The 23,785-nt window shown below is 34.1% G+C and overlaps 1 protein-coding gene across 1 annotated transcript in view; it reads left to right on the forward strand.

Annotated features, from left to right (window-relative positions):
* Nucleotides 1-23,785, forward strand: part of LOC131067637 (cleavage stimulating factor 64) — an 87,596-nt gene that overhangs the window by 36,959 nt on the left and 26,852 nt on the right. Inside the window, exon 3 of the mRNA XM_058002730.2 lies at nt 8,895-9,069. Within this exon, the coding sequence (XP_057858713.1) occupies nt 8,895-9,069 (175 nt within the window). The remainder of the gene's footprint in view (nt 1-8,894; nt 9,070-23,785) is intronic.

Consider the following 23,785-nt stretch of genomic DNA (forward strand, 5'->3'; position numbering starts at 1 on the left):
AGAATATTACTTACAATAGGGGCCTTCACATGCAGGAAGGCCAACTGCCTAGAGCTCGCTGCTCAATGGGAAGTCACACTGACTTACAATAAGGATTATACTAATCCAATAACTTGTATTGTTTTACAATAGCATCTTCAATGCCAGATTCAGTACCGGTTCCTGCTCTGTTATTTACATATACCCTTGACCTATATTTCGCACATTAGGTCTGCCTAATAATTTTTTTTGGTTTTTTTGCTCCTCACATCTCTTCTCCAAATGTCTACAATGATCTCCTTTATATATAAGAGTCATTTTACAATTTGCTAAGTCGGCTTACAATAATAAACAAAATATTACATAACAAAAATCCTGTCGGCCTCTGTGCCGGTATACATCTTTTCTTCTGTGCCGGTGCCGGTGTAGAGTGATTTGTTGATGCCGGTGCACTGTCTTGCCTGTGTAATGCTTTGCCGGTATAATGTCTTGCCGGTGCCATAGGATTGCAAGGTTGCATGTGTAATGCTTTGCCGGTATGATGTCTTGTCGGTGCCATAGGATTGCAAGGTTGCCTGTGTAATGCTTTGCCAGTATGATGTCTTGCTGGTGCCATAGGATTGCAAGGTTGCCATCAATGACAAAACCTTCAATCACATACAATGTCTCATTGGAGTGTGCATATGCCAACATATGTTAGGTGAAAATAGACTTATTAAAAGAGTTTTTGGCGAATAATAGATAAGATAATGAACTTGGTACATTGAAACTTTCTAAAAGGCATTCATATCAAGAAAAAGGTGTGTAAATGCCTTACCTTTTCTTGTGCAGAATATTATAATAATATTAAATGATTATTAGAAGATAATGCTTACTTTTGTAATAAAGTCACCTTAGTGACTTAGTGAGTTTTCTTATTTTAGTGTTTAGGATGAGTCATGTCATGTTTATCTTTTTGCATGTTTATTTGGTTTCATCCTCCAAATTGTAAGAAGATGAACCTCATTGTATATTTGATAGAATAATAATATTTTATGTTCTATTGGTTTTTTTGCAAAAATTGCATGACCATTTTTGAGGAAAATAAAAAATTGTGCAGTCTTTTTTTGTGAAAATTGTACAAGCATTTTTTTATGAAAATGACCCACAACAAAGTGGGAATTGCACCTCTTTTTGTATCATATTTTGTGCCTTTAGACAAAGAAAAGCCATCAATTGCGGCCAATAAAGTTAAAATATTGACTCATTTATTTGAAAAATTGAGTGTATCATTCAAGGAAAGATCGTTATTTACACCTTTGATTTGTGACAAATGAAATGCTTTTGGAGGTCTAAACAGGCACAACCTTAAGGATATTTGGAAGCACCTACAATTTTTGCACAAGATGTCATATAAAAGCAGGGCCTTCTTCTTGAAAAATATGCTTTTCTCAATCACGATGGATGAGAAGATGTCTTTGCAGGAATATTTGATGAAGATCAAAGACATTCGGATCAATTGCAAGACATATGTTGCATGATGGAAGAAGATATGGTGGTCATAACATTAAAAAATTTACCACAGGCATATGAACATTTAATTGAAACACTCAACATCACATTTACTAGTGTTGAATTGAAGTTCAAAGAATTGTGCAACAACCTCTTCTAGTAGGACAAATGGAAAAAGTAGTTTGGTAGTAGTAGTGATACATAGAATGTGGAATGAGCCTTTGTAGCCAAGAACAAGGACAAAGGCAAGTGGCCTCAAAAGAAAGGTCAAGGGAATAACGAAAGATACTTCAAAGAATTTGAGAAATATCACGTCACTATTGTGGTAAACTTGATCATATGAAGAAGCATTTTAGGAAGAGGTTGGCTAAAAGAAATTCGATCTAGGAGGGCCTCCTCAAAAGGTTCATGTTGTAGATAATTTTGAGTAGGAGTCAGCCTTATATGCTTTTATTGCCAAATGACTAGCATATCAGTCAAAGTCTTTTGCAAGGTATGTTGATTCTAGAGCATCTCGACATTTCACCCACAAGAAAGATTGGTTCATGGAGGGAAACAACTCATTTTCTCAATGTGTACTATGTATTAGCAATGGAGCTCGATTTTCTCTTTACGAGTTAGATTATGCGCCATTGTCCCAATTCGGATGTTATATTTAGCAAACACAGATGCTATATTATTGACAAGGAATCCAAGAATACCATTATTGTTGGTATCAAAGATCATGGTTTGTATCGACTTGTTGATATTGGAGAGGTTTAAGAGCATTTGTAGCCACAAGTGCATCAGGTATCAATACACTATGGCATCAACAGTATGGGCACCTCAACCTAACCTATCTCTCTTAGTTAGCTTGAGAGAATTTGGTAGACGATTTACCTAATAAACATCATCAGATATAGGGTGTTTTGGAGCTTGCCATGCATTGAAGCAACACAAAACTCCCTTTTTAGATGGAGAAGCTTGGAGAGCCTCAAGTTAATTATAGTTGGTTCGTGTAGATGTTTGTGGACCAATGAATATGGCATTGGTCGTTGGCCAGGGACTTTCTCTTGTTTGTTGATGATTTCAGTAGGAAAATGTGGGTGTTTTTCTTGAAATCAGAATCATGTGTTTAAGGAATTTCAAAAGTTCAAATCATTAGTAGAGAAAGAGTTAGGATGTGACATCATAACTCTTAGATTTGATAACGGAGGTGAATTTGTTTAAACGAATTCATTGACCTATGTTCTAAACATGGTATTATATGTCAATACACAACACCCTATACTCCACATCAGAATGGAGTAATTTTTGAGAATGAACTGTACAATTATGAAGATGGCTCGGTGTATGTTGGAGGGAAAAAGTGTTCCTAAGAAATTTTGGGCTGAGGCAGCTTACACTATAGTTTATCTTCTTGACAGGTCCTTGACATAGGTAGTGAAGGAGAAGATTGTAGAGGAAGCTTGGTCTAGGAAGAAACCGAAAGTGAGTGATCATAAGGTTTTTGGTTCTACTGCATACGTCTAGATTATTGGTAGTGAGGAGCCTTTGATTGAACAAATCAAATGTGAGCTGAGTAAGGCGTTTGACATGACTGACTTACTCCTCCTACATTATTGCCTAGGTGTAGAAGTTTGAGAAGTAGGTGGTGCTATTTTATTTCTCAATCGAAATATGCCAAGAGTTTTCTCAACAAGTTTAGAATGATTGATTGCAAAATCTCGTCTACACCTATGGATGAAGGGCTAAAACTTTTAGCCAAAATAGACTCAAAGGTAATAAATGAGTCAATATTCAATCTACTAGTGGGCAGCCTTTATCCATCTTTTAACCACTAGACCTGATTTGAGCTATGTTGTGAGTTACATTTCTCAACAAGTAGGTAGTAGCTCTTACCCAAACACTAGTAGAGTATCAAGGAGCAACCAAAGCAACATGTGAGGTATTATGGCTTCAAAGGATGCTTTTAGACATGAAAATGTCTCAAGCAAGGGCCTTCACCCTTGTTTTGTGACAATTGAGAGTCTAAAACTTGCCAAGAATCAGATTATCCATGAGCGTACCAAACACATTGTCATTTCATTAGGCAACTTGTAGAAGATGGATCTGTGATGTAGTATTGTCCAATTGAGGATCAAACTGTAGAATTTCTTACAAGGTTCTTGAGTCTTGACATATTTGTAAAATTTTGGTATAAGCTTACCATTGTTAGTAGATTGACCACCTTTAAGGGAGGGTATTAAATTAATATTGTAGTATTTAGTTTATAATGGTCAATTAAGTCTTTAGGAATTTTTTTTTCCTTTGAGATAAGCTCTTATCCTGTTTTTTATTAGTTGTTGATCTTATCCTTTAGGGATAGATCTTTTGTAACTCAAATTTAAGGAGACTTTTGCTTCTTGTTTTAATATTGAATATCTTGGTAATCATTCCATGTCTTGTATTTTCTGTAGTAGGTTTGAATATTGAAGTGGTGGCAACTGAGATTTTTAAACTAGGGCTATTATCTTTGATCTTCATGGTTTATGTCTAGGGTTTCTTCCTCATTTTTTAGGTTCTTTTGGAACCCCTTTTTTTCATATTCAAAGAAAGTATTTTGCATATTAAGACGAAGACTATTTGTGGAAGGATTTTGTAGGTATTATTTGCTAAGTTTATTGTGCAAGAATATGGTAGGATCATTAAAAGGTTTTTGAATCAATTTATTTTCTAGGTCTTCATTCCAAAATTTGTGAGTGTTGGAAACATGTTCTAGGGTTTGACAAGGGACTAAACATTTTTTTGTTTGATTAGGCCACATTGGACTTGTGGCAAAAGGAGGCCAAGATTTAGTTCTTGAGTCTTGACAATGTAGGGCAGTTGCATACTGTAATGTCCCCGTTTGGTTTTTACCTTAATTTAATTCTGGGACATCAATTCTAACTTAAGGTGAGAGTTGTAATTTATTAATAAATATAATTTTATAAAAAACTAAATACATTTCATTATAACATCTAGCTTAAAATTCTAAAAATAGCTCGGAGGATAGAACTTATCTTGATAATGTTCGCTGTTTTGACAATGGAAGAGATGCTAAGACTGATAGGATCCATGATGTCTGCAGATCTGAAAGTGTTACTCCTGATTTATTATTCTCAAATCATGCAATATAAAAAAATATATATCTGCTTTTATGTGACAGATTAAAAGGTCTTCGATTGGCTTTCTTTTCCTGATTATAATTCCTTATGAGCATGCAAACTATATTTAAGAAGCCATATCTGATATAATATCAACTTCCCTCTACTTGTAGGTATAACTCCTTGCTGTTCCTTGAACACTCCACAATGGGAATATCATAAATAAAAATGAATTCTTCCCTTTAACTGGCTAACTGCAGATTTACGCTTCAGAAATATTTTCTTCTCTTTTATTTCTTCACTTAATGTGTGATGATTCTATTAAGAAGTCTTTACATCTGCCCACCCTATTTAGATAGATATCTAGGTTGCTGGTTAATATATTTATATCTGAATCTGAAGGTTCTTCTCCATGCTTATCTTCCACCTCCCTTTTCAAACCCACATTTATCCACTTTTTATATCTTCTCAATTGGAGGCATCCTTTACGTATGGACATGTCTCTAACCAAGATAGCACCTCTTTGTTATCTCATAACAACTTTTCTTATTCAAATTGTATCTCTTCATATGCTGATTGTACCATTCAATAACCTTTCATTTAACCAAACAAATCTCATTATGTAATCCCTTAGTCGCTCCTGTTGTAATAATGACTACTAAAAATAAATCACTCTTTTATCGTTAGTAAATCGCTGCCTCTTTTTTAATATCAATCAATTCCTGATAGTGTTTTCTGCCTTCTATCAAACATAATCATTGCATATTACCTTTTCATAGTTGTATATTAATCCTTCCCCACCCACTAACTTGGGTGATCAAATTAACGTATGTATAAGTATTGGCGAAAGGTGGTCGGCCTGTATGAATATGTAAATACAAATTTATTTTGTCTTTCATAACCGTTAAAACTTAAAAGAAGTCCGCCAATATTTCTTTTTTTTTTCATTATGCAGAGAGACTTCAAAGGAAGTCGACCACATTAGGCATAAATTTGTCTTGAGCACCATGATAAAAGGAGTCGTCCAGCATAAGTGAACTGTTGATTTTATTTTAATTTTAACTCCGCGATGCCTCCTTAATAAGACACTTACTTAAAATGAGATGGCCCTTGTTTAAATTGATTTCGTTCAATATAATTCTGAGTGACTATATCAAGGGACTTGATAGTTGATTTCTTTGTGTAGGCGTTCCTTAATTTATTTAGTGATGGTGTGAATATTGCTGTTATGGTAGGAATATGACATACTACTAAATTCTGCATAACAACATTATCAGGCTTCCCATATTAAGCATATCCCCATGCATACCACCGAGAACAAGGATGTTACTGCCTATAACTTAATAACAGTTCTGATCTAATCTGATCGATGGTGATTTCTATCTGCTGCTCATAAAGTCACTTCCAGGGTCTATAATTAAGTCATTGCCTTTTTCTCCAATTCTTGCTCGTAATAATAATTTCTGTTTTAAATAAATGGTTCGGTGATTAACGTGAAAGTCTGATAGCTTCTTAATGAATTCAGCTGTCCATTAAGGAAGTCTCCAATTAAAGAATTCGTTGCTGCATCAAAACTATTATCATTGCTATCTTTATTGATCAAGCCACCACCTTCGTGTTTTAATATAAACATAAGAGATTAATCACATTAATGAATCTCGTCTTCCTAAACATCTCTCCTTAAGAAGGTCGTTCTTTCTATGAGTCTTCATTATGGTCACTATTCTTTATAGTTACTGTCTATATATTTATTAATAACAATTTCCTCGATGCTTATTGATCATGATTCAAGTAATTTAGTGATTGCTACATACATGGAGCTTTCCTCGTGATGGTTATATTATATGCCTCCAAACATGGTCATCATCTTTAACTTATTCATAAACAGGCCGATTAGTATATATGTAATTTTGCCTTATTAATTATTACTGCTTTAGTTTATCCTTTATATGCATCCTCATTTCTAAAGATAATACAAGGAGCTTTCTCAATATTAACAATACTTGATGGAGTCTTGTTTGGGGACATCACAGTATTAACAAAAAGTGGGCTGCTTTGACCAATGTTTTACCAAGAATGTTTGGTTTCAAAGAGTTTGTATCCATTAATGTGTCACTTGATGGGAGTAGCTACACTTGATTTTGATGAAGAATGCTACAGGGATTTTGATGCAAACACACTTTTTCGCCATGTTGAAGATCCTCTAGATGCATTGACAGGAAAGACGAGAAAGATTATTATGCCAAGATTGATGATGATTTGCACACAGTTTAAGATGTCTAGTAGTTTGAAGATAGGTAGGAAGACAATGTAGACATGTCCAACTTGTTGTGGAAGGTTGATCAGTTAGCTTGGGAGTTTGTGGATCTTGGGAGTCATACCCTTACCAAGGTCACGAGACAACTTGATGGAGCTCTAAGTGTAGCTCAGCATGGGTTGTTGTCTAATGGTTTGAGAGATTAGTGATCTGAGAACTTAGGTAGGTTGTAATCCAAAAACTTGGTAATTCAGCTTGCTACATCTTTACGAGGGTTTGAGGCAGCTTGATGGAGTTCTACCTAGTGTATGGTTTGTATTCAAAGTCAAGCTTTTGAAGAATGACAAATTCACGGTTCAAGGTGTTTTTAATTTGATATGCTTTATGTTACTTTTAGTGCATTAAGCCTTAAAAAGGGCTATAAGAACAATATTAAATGATTATTAGAAGATAAGGCTTACTTTTGTAATAAAGTCACCTTAATGATGTAAGTGAGCTTACTATTTTTAGTTTCATATTTTTAGCATTTAGGATGAGTCATGCCATGTTTATTCGGTTTTATCCTCTTAACTCTATATAAGGAGATGAACCTCATCACACTTATTATCTTGATATTTAATAGAACAATAACATTTTGTGTTCTATTAGTTTTTATAACATGGCATTAGAGCAGGGAATTATAATATGAATGTAATAGACAAGGAATTCTAGATGTCACCCAAAATAGTGGATGTATTAGTATTCTAATTTGTGCCTGTCAGTCTAGGAAAAGAGAGACAATAGTGACATGAACCAGATGAGGAATTAAGCATTAAAGGTCACTCTTGCGAGTAAATAGCAATGAGAATTGGTTACATCAAAGATACCAAAAAGGATGCAAATTACATACTTGACATGCAATATTAGTTCAAGAACGTTTATTGCAATCACATGCTTCAGTTGACTACCTAGCTGATTTTTTTCTCTAACTTACCTATATTACACTCAATGTTTTGATTGATTATGCATTTTGTTGTTTGTGATAATGAGGCCATGTTTAGAATGTCTACTTTTAAATGGTCATTTGGAAGCAAATGTATTGAACGGCAGAGTTTTGGGTCAAAATTTGGGGATCATCAAATGTGTTGGCAAAATGATGGGTCTGTATGAAATGCATGCTATGAAATTAATTATGGAAGGATTATAACTCAAAGAGGATTTAGAAACTAACAAAAACATGCTTAAAAATAGTTATTTTTAGTTAAAGCTATAAGACCCTAACAACCATATCTTTACTACACAGGGACAGCTAGAATGGTAAATCTTTCCACTAAAAGGAACAAAATTATAAAATTATTATATGGCATAGCTAGAAAATCCTCTTTTCATGGAGAGATGAACTTGACATTATTGTTTGGTGATTATGGTCTATAAGAGAGAACTAGTTTGTAGATGTTTGGTTAGTTTATTGCAAAGAATGATTGTAAAGATCTCACTAGCTAGGTAGAATGATAATAAAATATAATATTTTTTGATAGAATGTTTTTGGTGAGATATACTATAGAAGATATTTTTTGTTTGGTCTACTTATTGGGGTGTAATAAAGTGATTTTGTATCAAATATCCTCATCAATTTACTTAACTTGAGAATCCACCATAGCCTAAATTAACAATAATAAATTTATCCAATATACTATGTATAGTAGCTAGACTTTGACATGGTTACATGAAAAGACACGAGCATTCAGAATCAAACTCAACAATTGTCTCTGGGAACTGAAAATTCTTAAAATATTGAAGTTATTATATCAAAAAGCTGTTTGTGTTTCATGTTTTTATCGTACAGAATATTTTGGCTTAGTTTTTCAAATAATGCTATGATTGGCATATTAGTACTAGGTATAATCCTTGGAAGCATACTATTGTAGTTTAAGAAAAAGACAACTTCCAAATAGTTAAAGATGAAGCTGGAGAAATGCCATTTGTTTTTACATTTATCTTACATATTTTTTATGCATATATCCTTTTGCCATGTTTTAGTTAGTAAGTTTGTTTAATCCTGTTTAAGAGTTTCTGTGTTTCAGGTTGGTGGTTGATAGAGAAACTGGAAAGCCAAAAGGTTATGGCTTTTGTGAGTATAGAGATGAAGAGACAGCAGCTAGTGCTCGCAGGAATCTCCAAGGCTATGAGGTTAACGGTCGCCAGTTACGTGTTGACTATGCCGAAAACGCCAAAGGTGTTGACAGGAACAGAGAGCAGGTAATTGAGAGGCTCTAAGTTTGATAAGATTGATGAACGAAAAGTCCAGAGTTCAAATAAATGTGTTGATTCCCCTATAATGCTGTTTTTTTAAAACTCATTACATTTGAGTCCATGCATTTGCACTGTACATATTTATTATTTCCCATTTAGAAGCAATTCATTGAGATCATACACTTTCTATCTACATAGTGCACCTTGTTGGAGACAGGTAGATTTTTCAAATATACAGCTTGCACAGGGTCCCTTTCTGAAAGAGATTGACACAATAGCACCACCCAGATTTTAATATATATGTTTCTCCATTCGACCATATCAACCACTGCCAATCCAATGGGAGAAGACTCCCCTGTTCAGTATCACTTGAACTATTATAAAGAATGATGATAATACTCACCATATATAATCATATAATGATTATTAAAATAATATTCAAGCACTCATTTTTCTGTTTGTATTCAGAATTATTTTATTGGAGCCTAAATAAAGAATGTCATCATATTATATGCTTATGGTAAACACAATAGCACAGCATGATTTGGCTGTTTCGTTTCTGAATTTATATCATTGACAATCTCTTTTGCCATCTGTTTTATGGTTATTGCACTTGGGCTGTTGTTTTATGACCTTGACTCTTTACTTATTGGTCCACCAAACAAATATTGACTAGATACCAGGACATGGCTTCTCATCGTTCAGAAAATAATATTAATGAAATATCCTAGCAAACTTTTCTGCATTCTTTATCATTAGCTCGCTAAATAATCTTGGCAAATATAAGATGCAGGCTACAAAATATTAGGGATTACTTATACAATTTTTTTGTCATGGTAAGAATGCATTTTTACAAGGGATTTTGCCAGCATTCATAAACTCTCATCAATTCATGATTTATAATATATTCAACCTATTTACACAAGGATACATCATATGCTGGGATTATATCTGAATTCTGTATATGGTAATGCCAAACTTTTATATAGGAAAAGCCGTGGAGTTTCGAGATATTTAAATGGTCCTGCATATATCATACCAATATACAGCCTACTTTAAAATCACTGAAGCAAGAATTAGCATCATGCACACTGCCATTCTCATCTGCTTTTGACATTTTGCATTGGGGATAAGGGGTAATTGGAAGTGCACTGCAAGTGCCTTCACTTAGAAATTTGAAGCCATCATGAAAATTTATTTCATTACTTAGGCTGATCTAAACAATAGAATAGGTGTTTCTTCAAGTTTCCAGGATGGCAAAAACTCTCCTTAATTTTTGGGATGGTGGTGGGATGGTTATTAAAATAACTTATGAAAAGCAGCTGAAATTTAAATAAAATTACAATGTGCTTGATTTGCAATGACAATCCTTCCCCTTTTAGGTTTGTAGGGGTTTTTATCGTTGTTTTCCTTAAAATGTTACGCTTCTAAATTTTTGTTCTCCAAATGAAGTAGATCATCCAATCCTGAAAAAAAGGGATGCCCCTTGCAAGTTTTCAAGTTTGAGATGTCACCTACTCCATTGGGGATGCTGTAACTTGGAATGCTGAATGGAAGGCAAAGATATGGACCAAGGATCAGAGTTTTAAGATGGATTATTACTAATCCACTATAAAGGATGACATTGACCTTTCTGCGACATGGTATGTTGTGGTAACTTTGAAACAAGAGTGCATCTCTTCATACCATTTCCATTTGCACAGAGAATCACTGCTGAACCATAAAATAAAACTTGATGCATAGTCGTGAATTTTTAAGGCTGCAAGTAGCTCACATATGCTTCTAAGGCCACTTGCCTTTGTCCTTGTCCTTGCCTTCAGGGGCTTGTTCCAACTCTGTGAATCGTTGCTACTACCAGACTGCTTCTATCTGTATTGCTACAAGTGAGTCTTGCATAAACTGTCAAATTTTAGGACATGTGATGTTGAATGTTTCTATGAAATGCTCATATGTTCATGGCAAGCTCTTCAATGTAATAACTGCCATATCTTCTTCTTCTTCTTCCATATTGCAACCAATAGCTGCAAATTGATTGTGAATTTTCTTGATTTCCACCAAATATTCCTACAAGGACACCTTCTTGTTCATCATGTTCGAGAACAACATATTTTTTTGGAAGAAGGCCTTACCTTTATTTGACGTCTCGTGCAAATTTTGTAGGTGTTTCCAAATTTTTGTAAAGGTTTTTCCTGAAGGAACCTTTGGAAGCATTTCATTTGTATCAGGTAATTGAATGAGCATAATGACTTACGATTACACTCATCATACTTGTTGTGGTCTTTACTTGCAACCGTTGGTCGAGTTTTAGTATGAAGGATGATCTTGTCAAGACACTTGCACTAGAAGATTGTGAGAATTCATTGTTTCTAGGTGTTATAATTCTTGTTAGTGAAGCTCTCATTGCCTTCCAACTTGATGCTGGGTAATGAAGCCATCCCTCTCGTAATACAAAATCATGGAAAACAAAAAAACTCATTGCTGTTAGACTTGTAGATCAAATCTCAGTCAACGCCATTGTCAAAAATTCCAACTTGGCAGAAAAAAGCCATGATTTTATTAAAAAAATGTCAAAAATCTGCAGAACAATTCTAGAAATTTCGGCCCAAAAAAATCCAAAACGGCTTGTGACCTAGCCACTATTGTACCCACAATTTTTGTAAAAAAATTGCCAAAAAAAATATTTGAAAAATTTGGAATGGTTAGCTAAATCCCTAGCCATCGTCAAAATAGCTGGTTGCAAGTAGAAAAGAGGAAAAAACCCTCACGATTGATGAAAAATCGTCAAAAAATTGGTCATAATGTCGGTTGCCTAAAATCTCCAAAAAAAAACACCTTGCATCATTTTAGAAAATGCATAAATGGTGCAATTTTGTGAGTAAACAGGTTGTAATTTCGAGAGAAAAAGAAGGGCACGATTCTTCCAAAAAAAAAGTGGTTTTCAAATGATTTGTAGACGAAAATGGTGCGATTTCTTGAAAAAATCAGTCACAGAATTCTTATAAAATTTGATGGTGCAATTTCTGCACAAAATGGTGCAGTTTTCTACAACTAGAGGTCATGATTTCACACAAAAATTCACCGACAAACTTCCAGAATTAGAAACCGATGGATTTTTTAAAGGAATTATGCCAAAAAAATGCAGAAATTATACTCGGGAAATTCTGCTAAGAAAAATCGATTAAATTTTTGAAAATAGGAAATCACCAAAAACTTTTGTATGAAATTGTATGTAGGGACCTCCATATTATTAAAATATTAAATTAAATAAATACACTTAATCACACACATAATTAAGCATACATTAAATCAATTCGCTCAAATATATAAGATTAGAGACATGAAATTTCATTTTGACAAAACTGACTAGGAAAATCACAGGGAAACAAATCTCTTTACAAGGCACCCAAAGGTCGAATACAAAGAGTACATAAAGGTACATAGCTGATGACCATATTGACAAGAAGTTGTAGCATCTATCTCCCTCGAGCACATTCGGTCAGAACATTGTCAGAGCGCTTTTCCACCCAACCATGAAGTATTACACTCCCCTAGAATTCTTCCTAACATGAAGAATACCTGACTTTGCACGAGGATGCCTAGCAATCCGAAATGGGTGGGAGAAATGGAATCTATGCAACATTATACATCTACAATCTAATGGTAACATAAAATAATCATGATATGGTGGCAAGTAATGAAACACCAATCAAAAATAGCAGCATGGATTAATATTATATTGATGAAACAAAGCTTTGGCCAAAGGATCTTTTAAGTTGTTTGCCGATAGATAGATATAGGGTGATAATCTATCCTTCTCTATTCCTCCACATTCAGCACCGTCCAAAAACACATAAAGCAATCATTGAATCCTCAAGATGCACTAATCATACATAACCAGACATGAGTAACAAAATTACTCATCTATCTGACATCATTTCAAAGATTTCATTTCCATCCCAATCACTTTTATTCCAAGAGTTGACCATAACACAAGTCATCTCAAATGTAGAGAAAAACACATGAATGCATCCATGCATTTCTAATTGATGATTTACACATGGAAATTAGTTCACGAACATCATTCTGATAATAACAATTAAGTACCTGAAATTCTTTAAAAGAGATCATTTCATATCTAGTAACTTCAAAATTCAACTCATCTTTAAATCAAACATATAGAAGCTAACATAAGCGCACATATGCATACAATGCATATGTAAGCATAAGACAATTCCTTGGTTGTTGAAAACTGAAATTCTTCAAATTATTAAGATGAGCTTTGTTATTAACAATGATCAAAATATATTCCCAAATGGGCATATGTCTACTATACTCCTTAGTTTACCTTTTTGGTTTTTGTCATCCAATGCTAGAATTATAGGTAATCAATCCTATAAATATAACAAATTTTATTTCCTCAAGGGTGGCATTCAAGAGATAATAATTGCAAGTAATAAATTTATGTTCTACCATGCCTTTCTTCCCTTATTTCACTACGTATGCCTATCAAAAGCTATAAAGAACAGGATTATTTGACATATAAATACTAACATTTCTACAAAGATGATTAGTTGTAAATTACCATTGGCTAATCAAACTCTCTCTATGGTACTCATTGCTAAGGAACTTTACATATCCTCACTAAACTTTTATCCTTGTGATTTTATAATATAACCAATAGATTTAACTCCCAAACTTGACATGATGTGAAAATAAATATTCTTGGGTCTAGCTTTGCATGGAAATTTTAATTATAGTATCATCAAGGTAGGTTATACCTACCTTTACAAAATATTGAAATTTTTATTATATAAATCTTTCAACTTCATGAATTTTAGATACTAAGCCTTTAAAAGAGTCAAATATTATTACATATTTCCTAAAAACCTATTCAAAATGGAAGATCTTAATAAGAATATACCATAATTATCTATTCATCTTCAAAGAACATAGATAAAAATGCTGTTATTAGTCTATATCAAGTTTAGTATTTAAAGGAAAAAATTAATATAAATGACAAATCTACTTAAGGGGAACTCGTTTATGGAATTGAACACAGACTGGTCAACATAAAGAATGTTTCTATTTTCAAGAAAATAGTCTAATAATTGTTCGACAAGTCGAGATGTGGGAACCAATCACATAGGTTAAGTGTGAGACAAACTGCTGCTTTATAGATTTGGGAAGATATATATATATATATATATATATATATATAGTAAATTGAAAGTTTGGACGCCTATCAATTATTACTTATTTTTTACTCAGTCAACGTTATGCAAGATAGGATAAAATGGGAAACCTACAAGTTAGAATAATCAACAAATGGCTAAGATCAAGGATGGGAGAGCAAAATAACGGGTTTAGCTGTATGCAATAACATCTTGGAACCCTTCAAGTTCAACATGAAACTGCATCATATTAAAGTCGATTCTGCTTTAATTGATTGGTGTGCAGAGTGGAGGAAAGGCATGTATTAAATAAAAAATGCTTCGTGTGATGTGAAGATAAGATCAAACGATAGCGAACAACAAATGAATTGGATGAAACATGAAAAGACCGAAGTAGGAAGGGAGATAAGAATATAGTCGCAGTCTACTCCTTATTGCATGATTAACAAAATAGAAGGCTTAGCAACAATGCATGCCTATGGGAGTACATGTGAGATTTAAGGATGGCTGGTAACCAAACTTCAAAGAAGTAAGCAGATTATAGACTAAAGGAATATCAACTTGGCTCATGAAAAAAAACGATATAGAGGTTTCTAAAAACATGCAAACACACAAAGCTTTGCCTTTGGTGAGAGACTTAGGTGGTCTCAAGGTTGAGACTAGTTTGGGATGCTGAGAAGAATTTGCATACAAAATGTTAAAGAAATAGATTGATTTTTGACTTAGTCGGAGTCTCCTTTTCTAGTGAAAAATCGCTCTTCTGAAGAGATCACTAAGCATGGGAGCTATAAAGAGAGTAAATTGAAGGATATAAAGCTAAATCACATTCACTCAATAGTCAGCGCCAGAATGGGTGCCATGGAGCGGAGTATAGAAGAATGAAATGGTAAAGTGTTATCTGCAATCATTCTGGTATACATTCTTAAGGATAATATGATAGAGATCAGATAATATGGTTTGACAATGAGTACTTGAGGTCAAAAGAGGTTTGGGTCACTAAGCCTCTTAGCCGTGGGTGTAAGACAACTTGAATTATTATCCATTTTCCTTAATTAATCACATAATCTATCCAAAAGTATTACTCAAACTAAAATGCATAGCTAACACTGAATGATGGAGAATAAATTTTCTTAGGAAAAATATAAACTTACATGGTCTTGAAGAGCCCTCAAATATACTGAGGAGGGGGGGGGGGGGGGTGAATCAGTATATTAATAAAATTTTACTACCAACCATCACAAATAGAACACAAGATATACGTGGAAACCCTAATGGGAAAAAACACGGCAAATTAATTCTTTTATATTTCTTCTTTTACAATGTTTGTAGGCACCAACCTACTAGAGGCACCGACCCCTACTTGTAGAATTTGTAAACACCAACCCATCGGAGACACCAATCCCCACAATTTGTAGGCACCAACCCCTATTGCTAAGCATCAACTTAGTCAGAGACACCAATCTCTCCTTTAAGAAGCACCAACTGTAATATCCCCACTTCGAAATATAATTTAATAATAAAATTAAAACATTAAAAATTAAATTAAAATATAAAATAATATAATTAAATATGATTAATTAAAAATTAATTAAGTTAACGAAGAGTCAAAAGACATGAAAGGAAAAGTTGTGACTCCCTCAATGAGATATAAAAGGGAGAAGAGAACCTAATTTGAGAGGGGGGATAATTTGGAAATGCCAAGTGCAGATCTGATTTAAATAATAAGTTCAGATCTGATTACAAAAGGCTGTGTCCCTTTCAAAGGGTAGAAATAATGAAGAGTTGCACTCTTTCAAAGGGTGCTAATGGTGAAAGGGTATGTCTCTTGCCGAAGGGCATACATGATGAAGAGGTGCGACCTCTCCCTCAAATTGAGAGATATAAAGGTAAGGAATCAAAAGCATCTAGTGACATCACCATTGATCAGATCAGATCAGAATTGTTATCAAGTTACAGGCAGTAACATCCTTGTTCTTGGTGGTATGCATGGGGATTTTGTAATGTCCCCTTTCTAGGTGACAGGAGAAGAGTAGTGGGATGGTCTATTATTTGGATCTCGTAGGCTGGCAGTGGTGGATAGAGACTCACACAGGTATTCAATATCCGGAGTTGGTGTTTCAGGCAGTTTGTGGGCCATTGGGAGCAGTTCCTTGATTTTAGGGAGATTCCCTACTTTTTAGGAGGTTGTGGCAGTTTCCATATTTGAGGTTCCATGGGACCATACAATGGTTTCAGTTTCAGGAAGATTGTTTGTGTTTCCTAGTTTCTAGGAGCATCCCTAGATTTTAGGGATGGGACTGCCAGTTAGCTCAGCTTTTCCGGCATCGGTCACAAATAGGTGACAAAGTTATATTCATGATTGTTTGGTCATTTTGGGCTATTATTGGATATCTGGAGATATTTTAATATATTTAAATATTTCCTAAGTTAGCGATTAAATAAATTAAAATAAGGCTATGTATTTAGTCATTTCGGAGTAATAAGGGGTTTCTGGCTTCATCTTGGTTGACATGCCTATGTGTTATAGCTCGTTGGAAAGGTCTTGAACTTTGCTACACGATTCTCACCTTCCGGAGTCTTTTTGGATGCCTGAAGCTATTTATTTGCAATTTAGTGTTATTTTCCTATAGTTGATGCCATAATTAGAAAATAACACTCTTTTCATAATGCGCCAACTTTACTCCCTTTTAGGGTTTGGCTTGGAAAGGAAAGGAGATATAAAGAAATGAAGACCAAATTGTTCATTATCTTTTTACACAATCAAACTTATTTTGCGAATTAGCTCTGAGTGGGCGATTCTTCATCTGGGACGCAAACCCCAAGATTTGGATTGGCTGGGACGTAGCCCTTAACAGTTATTGGCATTGAATTCTTCAGGCAGAGTGCATTGTTGACAGAGATTGAGTACGCCATTCTTCATTGTGGATTCAGGTTGCAGAGTAATGGTTTCAGCATGGCAGATTGATTCTTCAGCTTGGGCGTGATCCTTGCAGCCTTAGGGCCGCCATTTGCAGCAGGTACATCCCACGTGGAATGTAAGGAATGCATGTATTCAGCCTTAGAGGTATTCTTGATTCATGATGACTATTCACCTTTCAGTTTGGCATCATTTTTGGATGTAAGTTCCTTGGATCTGCATTGTAATTATTATTTGGTTTTACAAATCAGAAATCTGTCTGGTACAGCTTGTAGCAATTCTGAATTTGGCTGTATGTTCTTATTTATTTTCAGTCTTCTTTCATGTTTAATGTTCATTATTCATTACTTGTTTGAAAACTATCCAAAAACACAAAAAGAAACAAACCTTCTGCAACTTCTGTCTATTCTTTAAAACCATCAAAGGAATCACAGGAAGATATAGTTTATTAATTTAAAAACTACAGCAGATCAGCAAGGGGATCCATCAGGGATCTTTCAGATTTGCTTAATATGTATCCTTAGTATATGAAGCCTGATAAAGTTGTTATGCAGAATCTAGTAATAATATTGTTATTAACTGCAATAAGTATGACAGTCATACTTAATATCATATATATTCATAATACATGAGAAGTTAGTGTACTTATAGTCTAAATCATGTTAGTACTGTCAGTATTTAAGAAGACGGGGATGAGATGTTCCAAAGAGGGGCAGTCTAAATCCAAGCAATAGGTTAAGTCCCAAGATAGGGTGGGGATCAGCGACCCATAAGCCTTGAGGGTATAGACCCAAGATAGGTAAGGTCTTGGATCTGTAAACTTTGAGGGAACCTATTGTAGTTGGTCTCTAAGCGCTTTGGTAACATACGCAAACCCTTCTCCCTTAAAACTGAAGTAGTAGCTGGGTTTGATATCTATATTAATAATGATATTAATCATCTAATGAGGAAAATAGATAAGCACTTGTTAATAACTAATTGAAGAATATCAATCAATTTTAATATATTGTAATAGATCAGGTAGGGGACATTACACCAACTTCCAAATTATTGTTCCACTTTCAATATGTTACTTATTCAATGGATCATGGATAACTTAAATTGCTATCTCAAAGATCTTCACAAATTATGCTACAAATTTGCTCTTATATTACCTTTCAATCTACCCCAAAACTCACTTCTCAATCTGCTATGAAGTTGCTCTTATATTGCCTTCCAATCTGCCCCAATAACTAACTTCATAATTGGCTTCTCAAATCTGAAATGATGTTATTATACAATGTTCATTCTCAATCTGTTGTGTATATCATATCTTGTCTTCACACTTACAGAACACACACTCTTCTTTATACCACTCTATCGTACCTCTTCACCCAAGAGGTGCATCTATTCCCTTTTGCAAATATTTCTTGGAATGGTTTATTATCTTCATATATAATTTTAATTAGTATATATAAGATCTTTTCTTCACATATCATACATACTTCTCTTCTCAAATCTGCACTTATTATCTTTTCAAAATCTGCATATCGAATGATCTTTCATATATTTCTACTTCTTCTATTCTCTTATCACTTTTACTTCATCCAAAATCTGCTTGAATGATATATTATATTTACATCTTACTCACATCTTCTATTTTTCTTCTTACACTCAAATCTTATTTATATCTTTATGCCTTCATGAATAGAGGCATCCTTTCGAATGATGATGTCTTTTTTAAAAGATGCAACTCTTGGTTACTTTAATCGCCCCTTTACAAACTTTGTCCTTTTTGTGGTTTAACATTAATAAACAAACTTTGTCCTTTTACCGGTTTAATATTAGTAAATAATCTTTCTCTTTTTGCCTGCTTGGTTTGATGTCTTATTTGTCTTTTCTCTGACAAATCAGCAAACTACTAATGAATCGCTACCTTCCTTTTTACACCACCTTACCACCTTAATCGCTGCATATAATATCATATTTAATCGCATCTTTTCATTTTATAAATTTTTTAATGTTTCGTTAAAGAAAATTTCACTTAACTGGTGTATATTTAATCTTTCTTATTCATATTTGTCTTTTTCTGATTTTTGTCATTTTCTTCCTCTTTTTTTTTTGTCTTATATTACTGTTTCTCCTTTATTCTTTTCCATTGCTGATTTATGAGGATCTGAATTTGTTGTGTATTTACTTGCTGTTCATAAGATAACTATTGTTCACTTTTGCACATAAACTGTGATTGCAAGGCTTAATATATTTGCTGCTCCTCTTACTATAATCAATGCATAATAGACTTGGTCACTGCTCTTCATCATTTTTCATTAGATTTGCTGGCTTGTTCTAATAACAAGACACTATTTTATCTTTAAAGTTTCCCTTAATATATCATATAAAAGTTTTTCTTAACAAGGCACTGTGCTGTTTTCTCTGATCAGTCATATATGATCAAAGTCTTCCTTAATATGATCGCTGATCACATATTAATGAAGTCAGTTGTTAAGGAACTCATTGTTCTAACAATCACTTTGACTTTGTCAAAACTCCTTCAAGTTAACTGTTAAACCGGTTGTTCAAACAAGGTTTATCATTTGCCATTGTTGTTTGATTGTTGATCATCTTAATCACTGTCATTAATAGGCTTCATACTCTGTTCATCTTTGTCATGTTGATCACTGTGTCTATTCTTTAATCATTGACTGTAGGTAACCTTTGAAGTGCCTCTATCCATGTAATGTTTAGTGTCTTGAAATATGATCAATGTATCATCATGCTTAACATATTAAATTAACTCTTCATAACTTCCATACTATTATTTGTCATCAATGATAATGATGACAACTCAATGACAACCTTTTAAATAATCTCACCCATATATTCTCACCTTTGTCATCAATGACAATTTTCCAACAATCTCCTTATTCTTCCTTTGATATTAATAATAGCAAACTTTGTTTTTGTATCTTTTACATCGATGACAATATTTCCACAGGTCTTGCTCCATGTCGATGCTGTTTGGAACAAGCTCTAAGGTGATTCCAAAAACACAACAGACTTTGGTGCTTTCCTCATAGTCTGTGCAAGCTGTCTCCATGGTATAGTATTGTCCATGTAATGAGAATAAAGCAGAGCATTCCCATCCTTAGTTGCAGTGTATGATTTATCAGATTTTGAACTAGATGCCATGTAAACAATCTAATGGGTGTTACAAAGCATGCCAATCTCCTTTCTAAATTTTTTGCTTTAACCTTGGATACAACACGCAAGAGTAACTGCCCAAGAATGCGTTCATGGTTAATGCACCATGCCACTTGTGAAAAACTCAAGTGATGGCTCATTATTATGTGGAGTTGGACTTAACATCTTGCCTCATAAATGCCGATCCTAAATATTGCTGGTGTGGCTATTTTCAGCCTCCACTCCACTAAGTTTATTAAATATCCTTCTTAAAATGAATTACTTTAATTTATAATGCTAGACTTTAGTTATTTACTTTCAACAATACCCAAATTTTTAAATTTTTAAAAAATTTAACTATTAAATAATAGTAAAAATTGTAATTAAAACACAGAGGAAATTGGGTTATGACATTGTACAACGTCCTTTGGTAAATATTTGTCACGAGCAAACAATCACATTCACTGATCTTGAGGTTTCACAAATTCGAGCTTTGATACCCATATAATGGAAAGCAATGACATTGAGAATCCAAGATATTTGCTTTTAATAGAGGAGCAAAAGTCTCTTTAAATAAAGAGTTACAAACAATTTATCTGGTAAGGATAAAATCAACAACTAAGAAAGCAGAGTATAAGAACTTATCTTAAAAGAATATAAGAATATTTGTAAAGTCTATCTAACAACTTAATTGGCTATTATAAACTAATATTACAATATTACTTGAATAGAAGAAAATTGTTAAGCCTCCTTGTGTGTCACATAATAGTGTCATAGAGAAGAAGGATGTTGACATTCATTCTTCCAATAGTCCAACTTAAAAAGCAGGAAGATAAAAGAAAGTCAATAAAGAAAAATGTTGAGCCCTCTTGAGCCACACAACAATGTCGGTACTAAATCAAAAGTTTGTTGTCGAAACCTATTATGGATTTAATGCTTGTTAGTCCTCCCATTGTTGAATCCCCACCTATCGTGTTTGTTTGGGAGACAGCCAACAAACGTCATATTGGTCTAGGGTGAAGAAAAATAGATTAATACTGAGGGGGAGGGGGTGAATCAGTATTTGCAGAAATAAAAACTTTTGAAAATAAGGACAGAAAACAAGACAAACAGAGAGACCAAAACACAATATTTTATCACGTGGAAAACCCTTTCGGGTAAAAAACTACAGTTTACTGAACTCCAAAAGAATGGGCAACTACCCGATTACAATACAGAGCTTCGATTCTGACTATCTGAGGGTCCAACCTCTATTACATAATAAACATCAACTTCTGATTACAAAACTTCAACTCCTTTCAGACAAGGGTCCAACCCTTTCAGACTATTGATTTAAGTTTAACACGAGAACAGTTACAGCTCATTGATAGCTGTGAATTTCTCCGTTATGATTCCAAAAATATTATTATTTCAAAAAGACACAATAACATATGTCAAACTGTCTTACAAGGCTGACCATATAACTAAAATCAGATCATATTGACAACGTCTATGAACAACATCAAAAAGTATATATCAATGTGACACCTTTGTAGCCCTAAAAAAAAACTTAACAGTGCTCGCTCAGAACAGAAGTAGCATCCATGAATAACACTGTGATCACTCTCCACAATCTACAGTAGCTTTGAAATCGACTAACTGCCATCATTGAACTACCCAGCTCTCACAAACACATTAAACTCTAACATTTCCCAGAGTTGTATATCGATTTCTCTACAGGTCTCATTCTTAACCAAGACTTTTCAATCAGTATTCACCGTCTCTTTTTTTAATCAAAAACACTCTAAATTCAAACCAAATTCACATCAACCCCCATGCAGAAATGGCTTTGTCAAAAACGTAAAAAGAATTCACTGCAACAAGCGATTCACCTGAACTTGCTCAGAAAACCGATCAGACACAGAAAAACGTATACTGCTCAGCTCAAAAAAAACGGACATACTCTATCATCCTTTATGGAAACAAGAATACATGAATATTGACCAATATTAACTTCATCGTGCCAGCCAGGATACAAAATCGTTTCTGTATTAAAAAAAAACGGCACCAACAAAACACAGAATCCTGTCGATCATAATCATTCTCACCAAAACACTGTCCATAGATTCGATTTTTTACAGTATTTAGCATACCTGACTTCACTGCAAAAAATAACGGCACTGCAAATGCCAGCTAGGCAATAAGCAACACCACATGCACTTAAACAATTCGAACCATGCTCTTATAACTGAAAGAGCTACAATCAAAACCTGTCTCCAAATTGAATTGATGCCAAAGAAAAATGATTACAATCATAATCGATTCATTCTTCTGAAAAAAAAAAATTTAGACAGAAAATATTCTGCCACTCTAATTATCATGTCAGGCATTTGCTTCTGAAATAAAACGATTTGAGATAGACCATATTCCCACAGACTGCAAATATGAATTGGCATCAATAAGTAACTGAAAATGCACAGATGGCGACCTCTGCTAGACTCCTTCTATACTCTTGACAGCTTTCAGAAAAGCAATTCATTAAGATATAATGTCATCTGCCCACACACTGCCAATACACCAAGTGTCAAGTTTTAAACAATATACAACCTGAAACAAACAAACAGCGACAGAGATCAAGACAGCAGAGATCAAACTGAAACACTTGTCTAGTATTGACATCAATTACACAATATAACATAGGGTATATAAGCATTGTGGATTTTCATCTAGACTTTTATTTTTTGTTGCCTTTCTCCTTCAATCTTCCACAAATAGTTAGGGTCTCCCCATAGATTGAGAAGCTTTTTACCAAATCTTCTTCAAGAGTAAAGCAGTTACTACCTCATCCGTTTTGAGGTAGTGCTCCCAATTGCCATCACCTAGTGATCCCACAAGTCGAGCAAAGAACATAGAAGTGTCGTGCAATCCTCCTTTATTTTCACTCCAATAAATTGAAACTAGGATACAATCACACATTCAAATGCTTGGTTGCATAACCACCATCATCTATTCTTTAGGTGTACAACTTAAGGAAAAGTTTGTTAATCTGTGATTTAGCCTAGTATGAGTCTCCCAACTTCTTCCAAAGAGCTTGTGGATTGACTTATTCATGTACATTCTACAAAATCGCAACCAACATGTAAGGCAAAAGGAAAATAATAAATTGCACTATTTAAATGGCTATGCCTTGGGAAAATTGCAACTTAAACAATGGTAGATAAGAAAAGAAATTGCTCTAGTTTTATGAAGAAAGAAGACAAATAAAAATCCTTATTTTTCTATGTTCCACAAAATCTCAGGATGAGGGGATGGGTCTTGAGTATGGAGGGAGCAAGGGCCTAGATTTGGGGACAGTGAAGGGACAATGGTGGAGTGACGTTGGGATGGTGGCATGGTAGTGGTGGTGGTCTGGGTACTTGAAATTTTGTCACTATATTTTTGCAACTTCAAGTCCTTGCTATTTCTAACCAAATCTTCATTATTTAGAATTCTTTTT

Source organism: Cryptomeria japonica, chromosome 5 (genome assembly GCF_030272615.1).
Source record: "Cryptomeria japonica chromosome 5, Sugi_1.0, whole genome shotgun sequence".
NCBI classification, from domain to species: Eukaryota; Viridiplantae; Streptophyta; class Pinopsida; order Cupressales; family Cupressaceae; genus Cryptomeria; species Cryptomeria japonica.